We start from the raw sequence: 22,051 nt of genomic DNA, 5'->3' as shown, positions 1-22,051 counted from the left end.
TTTGGATGCAAATATACTTCATATATTCCAAGATACAACATCCACGATCATAAAGTAGTTTCCTGTCTACCGTAGAATGGAAAAAGTGTAATTTATTATGAATATTTGATGCTTGGTAAAACATTCAAAGCTGCACTTTGCAGTCACCAATTGATGAAAAGAAAATGAAAGAAGAAACGTTTTTCTATTGTTACTGGTGTCAAAGCGGTCAGAAGTAATGTTGCAGCTTGATAATGCTGGATTGCACGTTATTAAAACCACCTCTGAAACTATATCAAAGTCGGGATGAGTTCTTTCTCACCTTGCTTACTCCTCAGTTAGTGTACCTTTGGACAACTACCTGTTTCAATTAATGCAACGATTTGAAAGTGTAGCTCATCAAAAATGACCATGAAGTGAAGAATTGAATTGATAATTTTTTCACATCCAAGGAATAAGCATTTTTCTATTGTGGAAATAAGAAAAGGTAATAAAAGCTAGAGATCATTATTTCAATTGAGAAAAAATATTTTAATAAATATTTTCCGGTAAGAAATCTGCAAAGTTTAGTCAACGATTTAATAACATTTATCTTTATCTATGTGCATATTATTGCAGATACATTATCCAATGATTCAGTAATATTTTAGAATAATATTAAATGATTGGTTAAAAACTGCATCAAACGCATTTCAAAAGAATCATCATAATATGAAAGAAAATTCACTAATGTAACGTTAACCAATGCGAGTCGTCCGTTTAAATCGTTCGCCAATCAAACTTGGTTTGTCTCTTCTCTAAAATCTTGCCACTATAAACTTGGTACGAGCTATATGTCTATGGTACGAGCTCCTGCAGCTGTCGTGTTGCACTATGGGACGTTGGGTTGTGCTTGGCTCCAATACAAGATGGCTGACACTTGTTAGTAGTGTATTTTCGTTTTATCGAATGTGTATTTTATAAAAAAATCAGTGCCTTCGTATTCACGTATGGTGCGTGCATGTTTGTACAACTAGTACAGAAGTGCTCTTTCTTTTTTTACCAAATAGTTCCCTTATCATGTATTATCAAGAGATATCAAAATGTGCCGTGAAAGTGCTAGAGGCAGAATAATTACCCGTCACCAGCCATATTCATATGTGTTCTTTTGTTATGACAATTGTGATATAATTCTTGTGGAATATAGTGCCAAGGTGAAGTGATATCTCGCTTTGTTGCGCTTCTATTCCGTCACTAGTGTTTTGTACAAGATTCGTTCCACTACAAAATAGATTAAATGAAAGGTATGTATGTATTTGCTCTATCTTCGGTACGCCTATTCACGAGATATTCTTGAAACCGTATATTCGTGTATTTTCTCTTTTTTCGATTGTCTTTTTCTATAGCTCCTTGTGCTTACAAAGTATAAGAACCGACTGACCTATTAACCTGTTATATCGATTAACATGATGTCATATATGGTTTCTTAGCTTTTCTTTGACATATTCTTTCAATTTTAGTTGCTGTCATTGTTTTATAATTTCTTAGAATCGTATAATTTCCAATTGGCGGCCCTTTAACGATCGTCAATGACTGTTGCAATGTATTATTGAAATAAACCCTCGATTTTTAACATTGCTTTAATATAATTCTTATCCGCGTAATTCTATTGTTTACGATACCTCGACATAAAAAGTCTTACAGTTCAGGGACGAGAATAAGCAAACTAAATATGGCAGTAACATTAGTAATGAAATTTAATCATAGTGCGTTGTTAGAAGAAAAATATTTCGGTTTAATTTGATGTCTTATGGAACTTTGTTTATTTTATCCTCAACATGATTTTTGACAGGAATAAATATATAGAAAATTTTGGAATCAGCATTTTCTGTTTATTCTACTTAAATATAATGATCTATATACTAACTTTAATATTGCATTTTATGCAAATGTTTTCACTTCTTTGAGGAGTAATATTTCGTTTATAATATATAGACGACATTTAAGAAAGAAATATTTTATATTAAATTTTTATAAGTACCAAAAAAAAAACAAAATTTATCACAAATTAAATATTTACTATAATCGTTCGTTACGAAAAAGTGATTTAATAAGTTGGTGATCTTGATAGTAACAATGGTTAACAAGAAAAAAAGTTGTTCAGAACGTCATTACTGCGTACGATTCGTTCAAAATTCGTCGTAAGAGGATTCGGCTCATGTTTTGCACAAAACATGTGTTAATTACCAATATGATATCGAAGTTACTACTAAACCGACCTTACGATAAATTGATGTGATGTATCACCAAGTTTAAATAAAAAATTGAAAATTTTCGATGACTATATTTGCTATTTATGACGAATACTTTTAATATGTACTACGATATAATATAATTTAATAAGTAATTTATAAGATTTTTATTCCTCGGTTTTTATCTGTCATGGTAATTTTAATTATATGGTGATTTTATGGTAATTTCCTATGCAACTATTACAAAAAAAGTAATTTTCGTTTCTCGCACTCATAACTCATAACTCATTGTAATTATTTTGAAATATTATTTTTAAAATCTATATAATATTCTATATTATATTCTAAGTTCTTGTTTTATTATCATAGCTTATTATTTATTAACGTAATATTTGATTTTTTAAAATTTAAATTATGGTGTATAATATCACATAATTTACGACCAACTCAATTAAATTACGAGTTGTAATAATTGCAGTTACTTTCTTTAATGAGGTATAAAATTATTTACAGATTACCATAAGTTCCATTAGATATTTAGAAGAATTTGTGGGCAAAAGAATAAAATCGCGTTGAAATGTTCTCGTCCTTAATTTAAACTAGGCATCGAGTGCATTAACTACTTTGAACACTATGTTATATTACGGTATATCACTTATAAAGAATTAATTATCATTTAATTTTCAGTAATGTTATACCGTTTCATACTTAGGCATTTATAGAAAACCTTTTTTCTTTTTAGTCGGATGTGCTTTAAACATTTTTTTATTATTTTACATAATGATCGATATCGTGGAACAAAAACAAAAAATAAAAAGCTTTTTTCTGAAAATGTAACGAGAAAATTCACGAAATCAAATATAAAATAATTTTCATGCTAATGAAATCAATTTGCTTACTTTTAGCATGATAATAATATTTGCCGGAGCAATAAAGAAATTATTTGTACAAAAAATCTACTTCGTCAGTAAAGAAGCAATTATTATTCTATTGTTTACGTTCTATTAAACTAGCTTCAGTAGCCATAATAATCGAACTATAAAGGAGCATAATATGAAAATTTATGCTCAACCATCTTATTAATGAGAACTGACAAATCATTAAATTTTCAAAACTGTATTTATGGTATCATTGAGTTATTTGTTTATTAGAAGTTAATTAATTACACGCATTTTCTGTCAAAAGAAACGATACGATTCTCGCGTATATAAACTGAAATGTCGTATACAGTTTTATTTTATTTGTCTTCACTGGACAAATTTCAGTGGGACGTGTTCTTAAAATATTTCAGTCGGATAAGGGTTAAATATGCATCTAGTAGGCCAGTCTTGTGCTATTTTAAGAATAACAAGTATATAATAACATCGAATATGTCCTGATGTGATTATCGATCTTCTATAGGAAAACAATTTTTTATCGAAAAAGAAAAAATGGATAAAGTATTGGATTCTAGAGATTTATCTGTAAGAATACAAGTGTAATAAACATCTCGATATAAAAGTTCTCTTTTAAAGAATTACGATGTGCACAAAGCGAATCGTTAACTCTTTCTAATCGTGCTTCACCAATGATTCGATAAGTTTTTATAGTCATAACTATATAATTATCATAGTTATTAGAATCTTCTAGAATTATTATTTATATGGGACAGTTAATAATAAATCTGAATAGATTGTCTTTACTGCTGAAAGTATGAATAAATCTTGTAAAAGTTGAGTACTTCTTAGAAGACACGTCTTCTACATACGACACTTTTATATGTAATAAATATTATGTAGAAATTTAATTCTTTGATTGTTTTTTTTTTTTAAATAAGATAAACAGAGAAGATATTTTTTTAATAAGATTTTATTGAGCGCGTTAGTTATTTCTAAAAAGCATCTTATATTACTAAAGAATTAAATAACGATTCATTTTTTCAATTTTACATTGTTCCATTAACAAGAGTTCTTAAGAAGTTTCATTACTTTAGGTTTTATTATATGACAATTAATTGAAAATTGTAAAACACATAAATTCGGGATATTTATGGATGACGCAGTAATAATAATAATTAAACAGGGACGTAATATATATATGATTATAAGCTCGTGAAAGTACACAGCAACGATAGACATAATCCCGTTGATAAGGGGACATGATTATTTATTAGCTTCGTACGCCGTAAATGATCAAATATCCTGCATTCGTTAAGGAGCAATTACTCTTCAAAATATAACAGTTGTTTTAATTCAGATACATACCCTCATTTTAAATCATGATCTGTTAATTAAATCAAAATATTTTGTATTCGACAAATTTAATTGTATTTTAGATAATTTTACAGATTTTATTCAATTTGTTTGTAAATCAGTAGAATAAATTTATAGAATTTTATATATTAGATAATTTCCATATTTTATCGATTTTGCATTGAGGTAATGTTACAAGTGAAAAAGATTACGATCCAATGATTACGTAACTTCCGTAGAAAGAATTAAGTTCAAAGAGCAGATTTTCGGACTTGAAAAAATTCTGGTGGAAAGAAAATTTTGTTACATGTTAAATTATTAAACACTGAAAGTTTCCTTATGTTTTCTTTTATTGTTTTCTCCAAAAAATCTTAATTTTCAAATAGTCGACTATCTACAATATTTATTAATCTTATGTGATAGTAAATCTTATTTGTTATTTTAATTTCATCCATCCAATATTTAAGGATAGAATATTAATTATCACTATAACATATACAACATTCTTTTTATCATTCTTCTAAAGCCAATATCAACATTAATAGTTCTATTCACTTAAAATCCATCTCTGTAATATTTCATTTGTCGTGACTTAACATTCTATTTCTGTAATATTACGTATGTAACTGGATTGCATATATATACAATCTCTTATTATTAATACAAAACTATCATTTTTCCAGAAAATCTTCTTTATTACATTTCTATAAACATTTATATAACGAACTAAAAAAAATATTGTCGCATCTTGCTAAAATGAAGTGAACTCTTAAGGGGTTAAAAACACGATAAAACTCGTATTCCTACCTCTGCTGTTTAAAAGGGTCTACGAAATCGATGTTTCCCATCAACTGTATTTTCTCCCTACTTTCCTGCTCTTCGCGCAGAAGCTTTATTTTTCTCGTAGCAATTGTTCGAGTCGCAGAAAGAAAGAGAATAATTGAAAAAAAAGCAATAGTTTATCGAATGACGATTATTCGACTTTCGGAAAGTTGTTAATATTATTTCATTTTGGTTGCAGGTCATACAGTCGTGCTGCAGCTGGGGCAGAGGTGAGGGGAGGCCAGGCGGAGATCGAAGAAGGGATGAATGGAACGGCGGCGTTGCGACGCAGCGTCGGGGGTGGCGGAGGCGCCGCCGGGGGTGGAACCGTCGAACCAGCACCCGTTGCCACCCTCGTCGTCTACAAGGACGAGGCCGGATACGGGATGAAAGTCTCCGGTGATAACCCTGTCTATGTTCAATCTGTGAAGGAAGGTGTGTTGTTGGAGTTTTAACATTCGCATATAGTCAGTTTTTCGTTTTTAAAAAAGAACAGTTTAGAAATATGTTAATACATTGGATTATAATAATCATGATAGAATCGATTTCACTGGTGGCTTTAACAAAAGGGTTTAGGGATATGATATTACATATGTTGATTGAAATAGATGGTGGAAATTATACTGGCAGAATATATTGAGTATTTTTAGTGAATATTTTAAATAATGATGTGCAAGATATGAACCAGTGGAGCTATTATTATAATATACTGAATTTATATTATTTATTATATTTTGTTGCGAAAATTTTAATAAATTATGCAAATTTAATTTGGTTTGAATATTAGAGCGAATTTAGTGTCCTTAATTTTGTTATTATGTTTCAGGTATTTTGTTGAAACTTATAATTTACTGTTTAAAAAAGTAGTCGTTCTTATTGTTCAGAACAACGTATTATCATCTTCTTTTAATTACATTTAATTTATTAATTGTATTTATTTAATTGTAACAGTAAGTTCACACAATACTGATGTTACAAGTTAGAGTGTATTAATAATACAAGCGCTACTACTACTTAGTATGATACTAATTGTCCTGAGTAATATAAAGTGATGACATTTCATCGAGTTATATTCAGATACTTAACACATTTACCACTAAAATTAATTTATTTAATTAATGGGATGTAAAACAATTTAGGCTACGTTTAAACCAACATTGTAATGTATGTTTTCACGATAAAAATTTTATCTTTTAAGAAATACTATCAATTTATTTACAAATAACATAATATAAAATCTGTGCCAATTTTTATATAAAGAATTTTTTTTCAATGCACAAAATTTATAATGGTTCACATACAAAATTATTTTTGCATCATGTCTGTATTTGTATCAGAAAATTATTCAATCTTTATTCCAAATATTGTCTGCAAATTGTAAAAAGTGATAGAAGTTAAGGTATAATTTTGGTTAAGGAAATGGTTATTAAATTGTTCGCAAATTTTTCTAATACTTAAATGTCTCGATAAAGAAAAGAGTTAAAAGCAAACAATGATATATTGTAGGCGGTGCAGCCGCGAGAGCTGGCCTTCACGCGGGCGACAAAATCATCAAGGTGAGCCTATTTCGAATTTACGTTATCACAAAGTAACACTAACTAAGATATTTCCAGTGAAATTATCGAGCGAATGTAAATTATGAATCAAAATATTTATTTTTGAAAATTTAAACGATCAATAAACGCGTACCATGTGTGAATTTAAATTACTTGCGTCTATAAAATGTGTATTTGCTGCGATATATTTTCACTATTTATAACCATGATTGGTATTTCCAGGTTAACGGCGTGAATGTAATGCAGTCCACGCATACGGATGTTGTACAGCTCATAAAGTGTAAGTTTACATACTTTCTTTCTTTTCTACGACCTCTTTTTTGTTCTTTCTCTTTTATTTCCAAGACGTGGGTACGTTATTTGGCAGCGAAACGGAATAAATGTTTCTCTGTGAAGAGACCGACATATTATAGAATCGGACACTATCTAAATGTTAAAACGTTTCAAAGTACTTTTCATTATCAATAGCGGAAAGTATCAATTCCGTTATAGAGAGATTATAGAAAGATCTCGGTTTTGTACCAAATGATATTCATTATCTTTTATTGTTTAATATAATCAAAATTTGATCGCTTAATATTTTATTAATAACAATATTATTTCCTATTCTAGTTTTCCTTTATATACTCACGAATACAAAGGGGAAGAACATTTTTTCTCCATGATAGGATTTTCCCGTCGATTGAGCATTTTTACGTAGTCAGTCTAGTAAACTTGTAATATAAACACACATGGGGTAGTTCATACTTTCTAAGGTATTCTTATGTGTCGTTGATCATCACAAGGGGTGCGTATAATTCAATCTAGCTTAGTATAGGCCAGGCCATTGACCTGTATTTTATAAAAGTAGATAAAGTACTTAGGTATTATGTTTTAAAAGAATTATCTTCAAAGTAACAAATTGAGATAGAAGGGTAAAATGGTTAATTATTTTTAGATAATAAAAGCATCTTGTATTTAGAATATTAATTAGATATTAAAAGAAAGAAATGTAAATTGAATAAATCATTGTATATCTAATAGAACTATAATTGATATCTTATTGATATAAATGATTCTCTGAACAAGATTAAACTGCAATTTAATTTTATTGAATTACATTACGATTCATTTATTCTAGCTCTCACAAAACTCTGTTCAATTAAGCGAAATCGAGTAAAAGTAGAGTCAAACCTCATATTGCTTTTCAATGTTTTTTGTTTTTCCATACTCAAACTGGTGCTTGATCAAAACCTGTCGGGGTATATATGCCTGGAAAGCTTTTATCGAAATTGATCCGTAAAGCTCATCGATTTGAGCGGGCAATGCAATTTAATTTGAAGCTGTATCACAGACATTGCGTAAAAAAAGAAGGAAGCGCGGAGGCTTGCGAAAGGAAGTTCATTCTACGTGTAGTTAGGATAATCAACGTTTGAGTATGCGAAACTCCATCGAGCAATCTGTCTCTGTCTTTTCTATAAATTAAAGCAAGTATCTAGAGAGATATGTCAAGTGCAATGACGCATGACCAACGTTTATATATTACAAAAAATCGAAAAAGAAGAGTTAAGTTTGTTTGTTGTATTTGAGAAAGGAGACATTTATAAAGATCACGAATGATTGTCGGTGATTTTATCTTGGATATACCGACGTCAACGAAGCTTCTGTGGCGACGTTTCCAGTGATGTAAGCATGCGAGTTTATAGCGGTGACGGTTGGTTCATAGAGTCTATCTTCCTCCTCCTAACAATTCAGGTACAACACAATGACTATAAACGTGTCTTTTCCATCGTAGTTTTAACTGTGCTGTAATTCCACAAAATTCTATTACGTTTCAGGCATAACGCGTGAACAAAATGAAACGAGAGTTGTTTCAGGTTGCGTTATTCCCTCTTATTTTATCACGTTGCGATTAGTTCCTTGAGATACTGAAGTAAAATAAATTTCTTTGTGTAGAAAGCAAATAGTTTTCCTTTTATGTCGTGTTCATTTGTATATTTGTATTCACTCTGTAATCATTATTGCTAGCTAATAATTCAAAAGTAAAATAAATAATTAGAGAGTTGTAAAAGAGTTTGTAACATGTAAAAGATTTCGAAACCGGATGCAATATGTCGCGTAATCTAACACTTTTTGAATGTGAGATGGTGTTGTGTATCCAAATCTAATAACTTTCCAAAGTACGCTAACTGTCCTACTTAATCATTTCATAAGGCAGCAACTCTTACACGTATTCAGATTTCGCTAGACTCATGAATATTTAAAATCGATCCAATACAAACATTTTTTAACAAATACAATAAAAATCTCATTTGCATACCAAATCATAACAGTATACCAAAGTTTGTGAAGTTTTTCCGTGTAATAAACGCACTTCTAAAGATGTATCGGTAAAATAATTTGGATTTGGAAATTAGAAAACTTGCAGATGTTCAGCGTGAGAATTACCGAGAACAAACAGGGTATAGACTAGTATGAGTATTTTAACGGGAATTAACCGTGTTAGAACGTTTTACTGGTTGAAGTAACTTTTGTCTTGTGAAAATAAATAAAGATAGTTTTATGAGGAATGGCGTTCATGTGCAGAATACGAGAAGATCCTTAACTGACCGTTAAATCACTGCCATTTACAGCTGAGTCAATCTTTCCTTCGGGATTTTCCAAATCATTATGCTAATTTGTATGACGTTTCAAGTACTCAATCATACAAAAAAATGGAAAGAAAGGTCATCTTAATTTTACCAGATATAAAGTTTATATAAAGTTTCAGGAAAATTCTAATCTTTTAAGAAGGAAATCCAATCCTGTATCATAAGCTTTTTTTTATTTTATAAATTAAAGTTCTTTGGTTAAGAAATTTGATTATTAGGTGTAAAAGGAAATTATGTACTTTCTTATCGTAAACAAAACGTATCTTCATTCATAAAAATTGAAATGTTTTCTATAAAAAATTGTCTAAAAAAATAATTGAAACTAAAAATAACTACAGCAATACCTTGTAATAAAAGACAAAAAGTAAACTTTGCTGAAAAACAAAACACACACGTAGGAGATTTCCATCGTTACGATAGGAAAACATCCGTAGATCTATTTCCTAGTAATTCCCAGTTATCGAGATTTTTACGTTGCAGAAACGAATTATAGTATTAAAGTGGGTTTACCGAGGTGTTATAGCATATAGTCAAATGACGAGATCTGGTCATATATCGAGGATTAGTCGTATACGCGCGTGTAAACATAAGAATCTCGTCATTCATATTAATACACGTACCTGGGGCCAAGTTTCTCGGTACGAATGTCTTTACTGCTCCACGTATCGCCTCGGTCATCGCCAATCGTTTTACGCAGTTTTGCAGACGACACGGCTCTCGATGCGCGTGATATCTCTCCGTGAAACTGTACATCCTCGAATCCTTGATACCAAAATTTCATTGAAAGATCGATTTACCGGTTCGAACGTGTTTGTTCTCGTCGACGTTGTGTATCTATATGAAGACGCGAACCACGTATGACCTCAGGCAAGCTTGGAAGAAAGCTCGTGCGAAAGCGTACTCTGGTATTTTCAGCTTCTTCTGAAACGTTTACGTTCATGTTCGCAATTATGTAATTTTACCGTTAGGACATGGATTATTGTTCTTTGGAATTTTACTTATTTCTCGTACGATCATTTGTGATTCCTTCGTATCAGAGAAACACGAAATTGCATCCGTTACAAACTGTGTAAAGTTGCAGGTTCCTCGAGTAATATATATATTCTCTGAATCCATAAAAATGCAAATATTTGGCAAGTTGTGCATATTTTCGGAGTGCTTGTTTAGGCAACAACTTTGAGGAAGAGATACCACGATACACTCGCATTTTCGAAATCCAAGCTGTTGTTGCGGATTTGTATATCGGATTTGAGATTTTGATATCGGTTTTGTTAATTAATTTTCTGATACGGATATGCATTTCCAGAATTAGAAAAATATAATGACGTCATACGTCTCAGCTGAGCGTAGGAATGAGTCATTGACGGCGTAAGCAGAGACTAGATTTGTAGTTAGTTCTATATAAACATTCTATTCATGATAAATGTATTCTGTTTACATTTTTATTCACTATTACAATTTTTTTTGTCTGATAAGAGATCTAGGAATTCCTTTATACTCTGTTTGGATAAGTAGTTTTAGGTCTATCGAAAATTTGTCATCGATAAATTTTAACAGTTTAATCCTTTACAAAGTATATATATATACTCATTGAAGAATATTTTAATTATAGCCACGACCAAGATTACTTTCAATTCTTTGCTTACAAGTTTGCTATATGACTTTACGATTTCTTAATGAACATTTGGTTGTCGCAATAGCGTATACACAACCTGTACTTTTCAGATTACTTATCAGATATTGCGTATCAACGATCGCATGATCGTTTATTAAATACATACAAATAATTAAAAAACAAAACACACAATTTACATTAAACATAAAGGCATGTCAAAATCTTAAAATCAGTACAGTACAATATTACTGATGATTCCAATTGACAAATTTTCGTAATTACGTAGTATTTAGTGTACACAGATTATCCATAGAAAACATTTAATAGTCGAGAGGAATCTAAATTCTTGTGAAAGAAAATACAAGTACTGACTGTTCGAGCAAGTCTCAAAAGAAAGGTGGAGGGTCAAACGCGGGGGAAGGACCGGCGGAGGTATGCGAAAGGTGACTAATCATCGTCCTTGAACCCTTGTTGCAGCTTCGACGCAGGTGGTACTGACGGTACAGCAGAAGCCAGTTGCAACGAATAGCGCGACAACGACGGCCACAGGGCTGCAAGTTGGTTTGGCGGGTGGACACCAGCGACCAGTTAGTTTATCAGCCGGTACCACGATGGTATCACCCTCGCAACCGGCAACTTCCTTACTCAGGGCGTCGACTGCTCCAGCGACCGGTGCACCTTGTAACGCACGTATTACAGGACCTCAACCCGTTGATGTAAGTCGATATTTTTTGCTTTATTTACGAAGGGATTTATGAATTGGATTCAATAGCTTTTTAATATAATAAAAGTATAATATAATACAAATCCTTTTCTTATATTTTAGCATGAGAAAAAACGGCAATTGGAAACTCAGCGCGTTCATACATTCCAGCTTATGTTGGAGAAAGAACAAAGTTACGTTGATAAGCTTCGCAGCGAACTCGCGAAAGCTAGTACTGGTAGTAGTAATGTTAATGTTGTAGCACGACAAACAGAACTAGCGGGCGCCGAAAGGAGGGTACGCACTCTGCAGGACCAGCTAGCTGCTATTACAACCAATGAACAGGTATGGTTTTTTAATCTTATGGTATGCTTTAATAATATGTTCAAGTTACTTTGAAAATTTCTAATTACTGCATTAATATCCTGCATTAATTTTATACCAGTAAACTATAATTGTTCATTGTTCATACATATATTACATCATAAATATTATGTTATTATTCATAATCTTATTCATAAAGATGTGAATTCGTTTTAACGCTTACATTCATTAACATTTCTTATGTCCCTATATATTTTATTGTGTCTTGCTTTTATGTCAGTGTTTGACAGTCCCAGTTTATGTTATTCAGTGTATTAAATAGTTGCTCGGCATGATATTATTGAGATGTTTATTTTTATGAATGGAAAGCATAATGATGAGAGTATGAATATAAGTTTAATCATTGATTATTATAGTAGTTCGGTAATCTTTGATATATTTATTAATAGCTTACAGTATATTATGATAAACAACAAGAAATAACAAAGCCTATGTTCTGCTTTTATACATATATTTTTTGAGCTGTATAGATACAACTTTTATACAATGTGTGCTTGTATTACAATTGAAATTTTCAAATGCAGCCATATAGGGATGTATTTAAGCTTTTGCTAACTTTATCTAACCAGCTTTTGTTGTGTCTTACAGCTTTGCTCGTTGGTAACAAACACCTCGTGTTCCCCGGGTTATTATTCACCCTTAAGTAGTAGCAGTGGTGATGTACCACCGCCTCTACCATCTCGTAAATCCTTGTCCATGCAAAGCCTGTCTCCGCCACCATTGCCTCCCAGACCTCCGCCTACTACAAATACGCACCACGTAGCCCAGTTGGAGCTGGAGCGTCATCTGTTGACTCATTTAACGCCCTCAACCACCAGTCATGGCATACCTAACTCTGTAAGTAGTTTAATCGCTAAGTCATTAAATAAATAATTTATATCAATGTATGCATGGTAAAAGAGAAGTACCACAGAATCACAATGTGAATACCTTTAACAGATATTTATATATTGGATAATTTATACTTTTATATTTTAAAATATATTTTATAAATATCATTCCTATTAAATTTCATATCATTTAATACATCTATCACAATTATGTTAAATAATAATCAAGTACCTATGTTATAATAATACTTTGTTTTGCTTCTTTTGCAAATACCTTATGTGTAGTTCCATCAAAAACTTATGACAAATATTACATTTCAGAAACTGTGCTTGTTTATTGAAGTGTTGCTTGAGTAATATATTTTATTAAGTAATGTATTTTAAGTATGTTTGTGATATGTACTGAAATATACTTTATGTGATCTAAGAAAAATTTATGGTTATGCACTATGTACCTTTAAACATTGTCTGTTAAGTATATGTTTTATTTCGTTTACTGTGATTGCAGTGTTTAGCAATTCTTATGGTGTGTGGTATGAAATGCATATAGTACAATTTTATAGTATTTCTGCATAATGAATCACTCAATATTCTAGTTTATTCTTGTATTTAATTTACTGATATAATGTTCTGATTATCTATTATTTAATAAATAAGTATTTAATTTCCTTATAGCTTTCACAGGGTGCAAATTTGGGTTCCTCAAATTCACTTAATAAACATCAACGAACGAAATCCAGTCCAGAACAATTGGGAACAACAACTATTTCTCCATCAGAAGCTAGTAGACGTTTAATAGCATCAGAGTCAATGAATGATCTTTCTCCTCCAAGGCATGTAAGGCATAGTGACATTGATATAGATGAATTACCTCATATCACTCCTCCAGGAACTCCACCTCCACCATATCCAGTTGCTAGTCCAGGAAATGATACCTCCAGTTCTACTATTAACGATGTAAGTTTTTAATCAAAAAGCTGAGTTCCTTAAATAATCCGTGATACTTACCAATGTATTTTTCCTTCTTTAGACAATATTAAATGAAGGCATTCCTGGACTGCCAATATTACAGCAGCCAATTATGTCAATGGAAGACGATGATATGAGTGATCAAGAAGTTGTGAGTTTTATAAATTTTATATATAGTTCTTTGTTTTTAATTTTAAATGAAATCATTCATATGGATTCATAATTGCTATGTTAATTGTCGTTGTAGGGACAGTTAGAAGACCATGGACCATTCAAATCTTTGTCTCGATTATGGGGACATCATGCACACCTTGCTGTATTTATTAATTATGTTTTGTCAAACAGTGATCCCTCCAGTCTGGTAAGTATTATGTCATATATAGTGGTGATGTCTTCGAATATTGAATTTTATTATCCAAAGTCAGTTTAAATTATTATATTATTTTAGTTGTTCTACTTAGTAACGGATCTGTACAAAGAAGGCAATGCAAAAGAAATGAGGAAGTGGGCATATGAAATTCATTCTAGTTTTTTAGTACCTGGTGCAGTAAGTAATTTGAAAAAGATATCTTTTTTCTCTTGAATATATGGGGATCATATTTAACTCAAAACCGTTTTATATATAGCCTCTCCGTCTGCATAATGTAGACGAAAATGTAGCACATGAAATAGACGACGTTCTTTTAAAGGAATCTGATAAGGAAGAGATTCTACGAAAAGTATGTGTTATGCAAAAGTATATACGCATCGTTTGCTGGATATGATTATATAAAATATTGTATTCTTGGCAGATATTTTGGAAAGCTCGTACACGTGCAAAAGAAGAGCTAAACGAGCAACTTGCAGACTTTCAACAAAAGAGAACTGCTGGATTAGGTACGTTATTTGGTCCAAGCGACGCTCAGTTGGATGAAAGTGCATCTGATAAGGCGCGAGAAACAAAAATCATAGAAACATACCTCTTACCCAAAATGGAGCCTTATTTGTAAGTTCATTAACAGAAAAATATACATAGTTTTAATTCTTAACATATCATGGCATATAGCGTTACATTATTATTTATATAATGTTTCAGAGAAGATATTGAAAAAGAACACGTAGATTTGCGACAATTCACAACAGCAGCTGGTTTGGCAACAATATTAACAAAAATTTTTCAAGTTCGACCAGTATCGCTTGATCGAGTACCTACTTTTGTCGCAAAAGATAAGTCAAATCTCAAAGCCCGCCTGCTTACAGGAAAAACAAGAAAAATGACAATCAGAGGTCATCATTTTGTAGCTCATCAATACTTTACTATTACTTATTGTAATCATTGTCAACTTATCATTGGTGGAATTGGACCTCAAGGATATTTATGTAGTGGTGTGTAAATTTATATAGATATTACTAAATTAAAAATTAGAAAATATAAATTTGAGATCACGTGTGAATATCGACACAATTAAAAATTGAAGCAACTTTTCCATTTTGTTACAGATTGTTCTCTAAGTGTTCATCGTCAATGTGTTCGAGTAGTAGAAGAAAATTGTCCTGGACCATTGGTTAGAAAGGAAAGAGGCAATGATCGTATAAGCAAATTAATGGAGCGTATCAGGCCTGAAAGGAAACCACCATCATCACACCATCATCATCCTCAAAATCACATGTTTCATGGTAAATAATTCGAATTTTACATTACACTCTATGACAGAAATATTTGTTGTACTGCTTCCCTTCTATGTACACGTATATCGTAAATAAATGTACAAATGTGAATTTTGTAGGCTTCTTTGTCTTTTAATAGTTTGTTTTTATAATATAGGATATTTTATTGTTACAGACAAGATTAAAAGGAACGAGGAAGATACTGGTACATTGACTGATGGTGAAAATGGTAAGTTTGCTACTTGCATTAAACTATTAAATGAAATAATATTAGAAAAATATACTTTTAACTGCAGCAATCGTATAAAACAATGGAGTTTGTAACTACATACGCCGTTGCGTTAACGTTATGATTTATTGTTTAATCATTTATTGTTTGTTGTTTACAAAGTTTTATAGCTATATTTTGTTCCAATCAAAGGAAATAAATTTTGATATTTTATATCTTGTAGTATACAATAACATATTTATTGCTTTATTTTTAAATATATGATAATATACTAAAATTTTTTAAATCTCATGATAGTCAAATATATTAATTCATGGAAAATCGACAATAAATCTTTTTTTTTCATATTATATATAAAATAAGAATACGTCTATATTAATTAGTTCATTCGTTACATAGCGTGATAACTTTCCAAATGCTATTAATTTTAGTGTATTTCTCAGAACAAATCTATATTTTGCACCGCACACGATGCACCATAAATAATTTTGTGCTGCCAAATACAAGTATACGTACTTTGTTCAGAGTGACAAAGTACAAATAAATTCAACTTTTCGTTAAACATACATTTTCCACGACGATAATATCTATATCAATTCGCAATGTTTTGTTGTACATCATACTGTCGTTGCAACTTACAATTACGTATGCTTGTTTAACTATGTAAGTGTGATGCCTATATATTTTTCTTCCTTTTTGTTAATGTTATCCGTTATCTCGTAGTTTACTGTCTTCATTTCGAATGAGGCGTTCCTTAACGAACGCGTCAGCCATTGTTAGGATTGTTTGTCTCGTCGGAAGCACTTAACATTTATTGTAAATTAATGATAACTCTCATTCTCTTTCATTAAAAAATAATTTAAAGCATATCGCCAATGGTGAAAGAAGTGTAATGAAGTTAGTTGTGCAAAAATTCCCACTTGAAAAATTCGTTGAAAATTGTTTGTTACGACCCTCGATGGTTCTTTATCGACATCCTCTCCTCAGCCTTTTAAATTGATAGTGTGTTGGCTTGATAAAACGTTTTCGTGAATATATGCAAGTTTTGTAAAAATACATCGATTCGCTACAAAAATATTAAGGATTATTCCACGTTTCTAGTGACGATTCTATCAAAAGTAGTAATTATTTTATGTAATGTTATGCGTATTAATAACAATATTTTCGTGTTCTTTAATATTTGTACAATCGTTTAAAAGAAAAAATTAAAGAGAAGAGTGTCAATGTTGAAGTACATAATCGATATTTCATATGTTTGAGACGGAGTGTAGGTTTTTATCAAGTTTCGTTGTTACAATAATCGCGTTGTCCGATAAGGAAGTTTCGCAAAACGAATTGTGTTGGTTGTGCACTGCGCTCTTTTCTACTGAATTTATAAAAGAGAAGAGGAAGGAAGGAAGAACAGAGAAGAGAGGAAACTGCGGGAAGAGGCCTAGAATCACAACCACATAGATTTGTATTTATATACAGGGTGTATAAGCAATTTGCTGTTTGCTTAAAGATAATACGTATAACTATCTTACAAAAACTTTCTGTTGTAAGTTTTCTAAATTGCACATATAAATTAAACGAGTTACACTTGTAACAGTTCAATTATCATTTTGTTAACTTGTTCACTTATTATTTTTTTACTGCTTATATTAATTTTCAAGAATTTTATAATATTTAGAGAACCTTGTACATGTTATCACAATCTATTCTCTGTTAAATACGAATCCGCAAATTTCTCAAAAGTATCCATTCATAAAACCAACGACTACGTATACAAAATTAACGAAAAAGGGTCTCAACAAGCCACAAAGAATTCCACAGCGATCACTTTTCTCATTAACGTTTCTACGCTCGTAACAAACAACGTAAACAAGTAAAATAAAGCTGGGGTCTGGCAAGTAGTATCTCTCGACGCTGTAAGAGGTAACAGAAGAAAAGTTGAGCAAGAGAGAGCTACCCTTTAAGAGAGACTTTAAGTACATCAATATCTTGAACGTGAAGATCGTCCTTGATGTTCCCCGAGGGTTAGGTCGGAGGGATTTGAAAATCAGAATCACACGCACACCCTGTACATTCGTGAATACACTTACGCGTGAACGTAGTTGTAAAACGAGCGGGGGGCGGTCTGGTGGGGTCTAACCGGAAACCAACGGCAGTCTCCGAGGAAAAGAAGCGAGAGCGGCTTCAAGGGAAATTAGTGTCAGCTCGGTTGTTGCCGCGAGAAGTAGAGAAACCACCCCGATTATTATTTTCTCGGTGGTGAAACATCGAGGTGTGCACATGGTCGAGGTGCAACAGTTGCGTGATCCCTTGCAGGGGGAACCGGACTGCAACCCTTACCCAACGACCACCAACCCCTCGCCCCTGATCGCTGGCTTTGCTAGCTTCAGGCTTTCCTCGGGAAGATGCAGGAACAGATTCAATCGGAAGCTGAAGGGTGACGGTAAAGATGGCGTGAATATCTAATAATTCATTTGGATCGAAGAGCCTCCTCTAGGCGGCGCGTTTTATTGTATTTTTTCTTCTTTTTGATAATTACGTGATGCTAGTGACTAAACATTCTGGTTTTCATTATCGTCGTTTCGATATCATTATCGGAACGTTCATGAGGAAATACGAAGATTACTGAAACAGTAAAGTTTGTGCTGATATGTATTTTTAAGTGAATACTATTGTTAAAGATTGTAGCGATAAATTAATTTAGGAAAAGAAACTAATTATACCAATGTGAATAGAATTTATCAATATAGAAGTTCACTATTTAATATTTGATTATGAGAAGTTGTAGCTTGTAACTTTTTAGCGTATGTCATGTTTCACATTATGATTCATAAACTATTGCAAGAATTCACAGTTCTCAGAATCAGTTTTTGAAATAATTAATTAAATAATAACGTATCTACTAAACACGAATGGAGATTCTTCGAATTTCAAATGGATTCTACAATGAATGTTTGGATTCGCGAGAAACGTTAGAAAAATATATCAATCGGAATAGGTTCGATAGTGGTGCGCGAAAAAGTAAGCAAAGACAAAGTTGCAAAGAAAACGAAGCTGAAAACGATCAAGCAGAGAACCGTGGTGCCACACATGAGCAAAGGCTCATTTGCCGGTAAAGTTTGGGAGACTTTTGCCGCTGTGAGAAAGACACGCGAACCGAGCAAAATTATAGAAACAGCTTTGATCGTTGGTTTGGATCGTCTAAATGTATCAACGTGTTGTGAAAACGTGAACGATAGTGTATTCTACGATGGGACTGATTCTTCGAGCAAGCCTGACGACACCGGTTTGAAGGAAATTACTGGTGTAGAGAAAGAGACAGGTTTGTTTCAACAGTTCTCGTTTTGTCTTTCGCGTCTGCCAAATAAATGTATCGGATGAATGTGAAAAACGAAAAATCAGAAATCAAACAAGAAGATCAATATAAAATCGAAAATCAAATTTGAAGTATTTTTTCGAGTCTTGTAACTACTTCTATATGATTCGCGATATTTTTGAAGGGATTCAATTTGTTTGATTACTTATCGATCTTTGCAAATTTTCATAAAATTGGATACGTTCTAAAAGTTTTGATCTGTACGGCAATGGTAAACTCTGATTGATCAAATTTTTATTAGTAACATTGAAAGTTGTGAACTTTCGGAAGGAAATGTTTCTCTGGCGCGTAGGAACGTTTCGCTGGAGTCGTAGAAGTTAAAAACAGGAATTGCGAAGCTTTAACAAGCCACTCAGTAGAAATTCTTGCCGCGTGTTGCTCGTCAGATACGTTCATAAATTTTCACTGCGTCTATAAAGCCAATATTGAAGATGATATGGGTGGCTATTTTGTCGTCATCTTTGGCTTTTCTCCGGCAGATATCTCATGAACGGGGAACCTTGCGGCTATACAAATACTACGTGTCTAGACAAAATTAGACCAGAATGTACTGGAAATCGCACGCAGTCATGTAGACGAATTGTTTATTTTTTGCATCTATACATGCTTCTTCGTGATTTCATTGAAGAAAAACATGGATTTCTTTCTCGTAAAGAAACATTTCAACCTTTGAATTCACTCTTTCATTAATATAAATTTCATCGTTCTGTATTGAGTATATACAGGCATAATTATAATGATCATGCTGTGATGCAAATTATAAGTATTCACGTAGTTAAGGATGAAATTTGGAATATTACAGAAAAGTATTTTAAGCTTATATGAAGATACGAGTATTTTGGTCCCGTATTAAATATAATACATTGATAATTTTTATGATGGAATATCTAAAATAGTTCGAAGCAACTATCAAGGTGTAACTTGTATATAAAATGCAGAGTACAAAACAGAGGTTATATATTTAAGTATTGTTTTTACAAAACTGGTTAATTCTATATGGTAAAGACATTTTCTTTCTTTTCTTTATCTCAAGTTCAAATGGCAACATATGATATATTATTAATATAATAATTAAATAATTTGTATGCAAAAACAGATTTTAAAGATTTCTAAGGTATGAAAAATTGTTTCGTATGAAAAAGATTTTCCGATAGTTGGATCGCCAGTTTTCATTTCTGACTGAGTGACTTTATTTGAATGATGATTGTCATTTGCTGTAACTATGTGGCAAGTATGCGTTGAAACGAGAGGAAAGAAAATAAGATAGATCTTGTGCGGCACGAACGCAGACGGCAACGACAACAACGAAGAAGAAAACGGGAAGGAGGGGCCCACAAAACGATTTCCGGCCTCTGCGACACGCGCCTACATCGCCCTATCTAAAAATACTCGAGACTTAAGCTTTTCCTTCGTTGCATCCCCTCAGCATACCTACCCCTGCTGATCTATAACTATCTGTCTGCTTACGAGGTTCAAGAACACCAACTTTTTTACGATGCTATTTTTAGGCGGTACCGAGCCTTCATTGGATATTTATTTAGCCATTTAACTTTTTTTCAGTCAGCGAAATGTTGACATCGGTGGTCTTTGATGATATTACGATTTCACTCGGATTATTTGACCTCCTTCCTCGATCTTCAAACTTCACGGGGTTAGCGATGCTTAATCATCGTCCACTTGGTCTTTCAGATAATTTAGGAAAGGAATTGTGACAAACGTTAGTTAAATTCATATTGTTGGATGTTAATCTAGTGGGTGACAGCCTTCTAGACCTCACGGCTGTAACAAAACAATTTGCTTATTATCGAATAATTGTTTAGTTTTCTTTGAACGGAACGAATGCGAAATTTTCTACGAAGAATCTTAAATCGGCGATCATAGACGGATATAATACTATACACTCGTGTATTCAGTCAGCTCAAAAATACCTATTTAATGTAGCTGATTGCATGTTGTCTACAGTTAGAGAATTACGTTAGAATTATGTCCCTTTGATCGATTTACGGTATTTTATTGACGTGATAAATCGATTTTGATCTGTGTATTTGCTTAGCTAGAGATTAAATGTAACCACCCTCTCCGCACACGTTCTCATGATCTGCTTTTACCCTGAACCGCATTCCTTACCTGATAAGCCTCCACATACGACTGGATAGTTGGAGAAATGCCAGACATCATGGACCGTGTTAATTTGATGCTTGCTGGCATCAAATAGACGAGTTAAATCGAAATATTCGTTTCATTTCCATTAACGCTGCGATAGGAAGACTCTTTCGTATTATTATGTGGAATTTCTGGACAAAATTAGTCATATCTTTATATTCGACATACTCTAATTTGTGGAAAAAAAAATCGAAGAACAGCGATCTTGTCTAATTATCATGATTGCCTCTAATCGATTCTTCAAGTAATATGCACGTTAAATTCAATTACGTTTCTTTTTTTTTCAATTTATACTTAGTACATTTATTACATTAAGTTTGTGTGAATTTTACAAGTTGGAGAAATTTCTATAATAACAATGAGTATTTAGAGATCCATTTGTATTTTTAAAACACTGTTTATAAATTTAATGCATTTTAAAAGAACAGTATATCCGAGAAGGAAAAGTAAGCGTACAGAAGTATAGTATCGAAAATCGATAGGTTCGCTTGTAACACACCTGCGATGGCCTTTTTTATGGTGCATTCATGCGAATCAAAATAATTTAACTATACTGTGTTACCGATTCTGTTACACTACGATTTCTTTATCCTATTAAATGCTTTCATTTCTTGACAAAAACGGAAGATAAAATAAACGCATATTGAAAACTACAATCGATTCTTCTAACGCTATATTCAAATTATACTGAAAAG

The 22,051-nt window shown here is 32.2% G+C and overlaps 2 protein-coding genes across 5 annotated transcripts in view; both read left to right on the top strand.

Moving 5' to 3' along the window:
- Positions 1-841: 841 nt before the first annotated feature.
- RhoGEF2 (Rho guanine nucleotide exchange factor 2) overlaps positions 842-22,051 on the top strand; it is a 34,181-nt gene continuing 12,971 nt past the window's right edge. The window contains exons 1-16 of one of the 4 annotated variants that reach the window (XM_033340857.2): positions 842-1,262; positions 5,463-5,698; positions 6,770-6,819; positions 7,042-7,099; positions 11,542-11,780; positions 11,891-12,112; positions 12,740-12,988; positions 13,657-13,938; positions 14,012-14,101; positions 14,198-14,311; positions 14,399-14,497; positions 14,577-14,669; positions 14,742-14,935; positions 15,026-15,315; positions 15,430-15,606; positions 15,773-15,826. In XM_033340857.2, the coding sequence (XP_033196748.1) occupies positions 5,527-5,698; positions 6,770-6,819; positions 7,042-7,099; positions 11,542-11,780; positions 11,891-12,112; positions 12,740-12,988; positions 13,657-13,938; positions 14,012-14,101; positions 14,198-14,311; positions 14,399-14,497; positions 14,577-14,669; positions 14,742-14,935; positions 15,026-15,315; positions 15,430-15,606; positions 15,773-15,826 (2,383 nt within the window). In that variant the 5' untranslated portion in view covers positions 842-1,262; positions 5,463-5,526. Of the gene's footprint in view, positions 1,263-5,462; positions 5,699-6,769; positions 6,820-7,041; positions 7,100-10,138; positions 10,355-11,541; positions 11,781-11,890; positions 12,113-12,739; positions 12,989-13,656; positions 13,939-14,011; positions 14,102-14,197; positions 14,312-14,398; positions 14,498-14,576; positions 14,670-14,741; positions 14,936-15,025; positions 15,316-15,429; positions 15,607-15,772; positions 15,827-22,051 lie in introns of those variants that run through there. The other 3 variants (XM_033340858.2, XM_033340860.2, XM_033340859.2) reach the window with 3 other exon arrangements.
- Positions 15,844-19,198, top strand: LOC143302792 (uncharacterized). Its single transcript, XM_076619104.1, has 2 exons — positions 15,844-18,260; positions 18,816-19,198. Exons 1-2 carry the CDS (start codon positions 18,098-18,100, stop codon positions 19,196-19,198), a joined length of 546 nt encoding a protein of 181 aa, XP_076475219.1. The 5' UTR covers positions 15,844-18,097.

Source organism: Bombus vancouverensis, chromosome 6, assembly GCF_051014615.1.
Source record: "Bombus vancouverensis nearcticus chromosome 6, iyBomVanc1_principal, whole genome shotgun sequence".
Lineage (NCBI taxonomy): Eukaryota > Metazoa > Arthropoda > Insecta > Hymenoptera > Apidae > Bombus > Bombus vancouverensis.
This window is presented reverse-complemented; position numbering and strand designations above follow the sequence as displayed.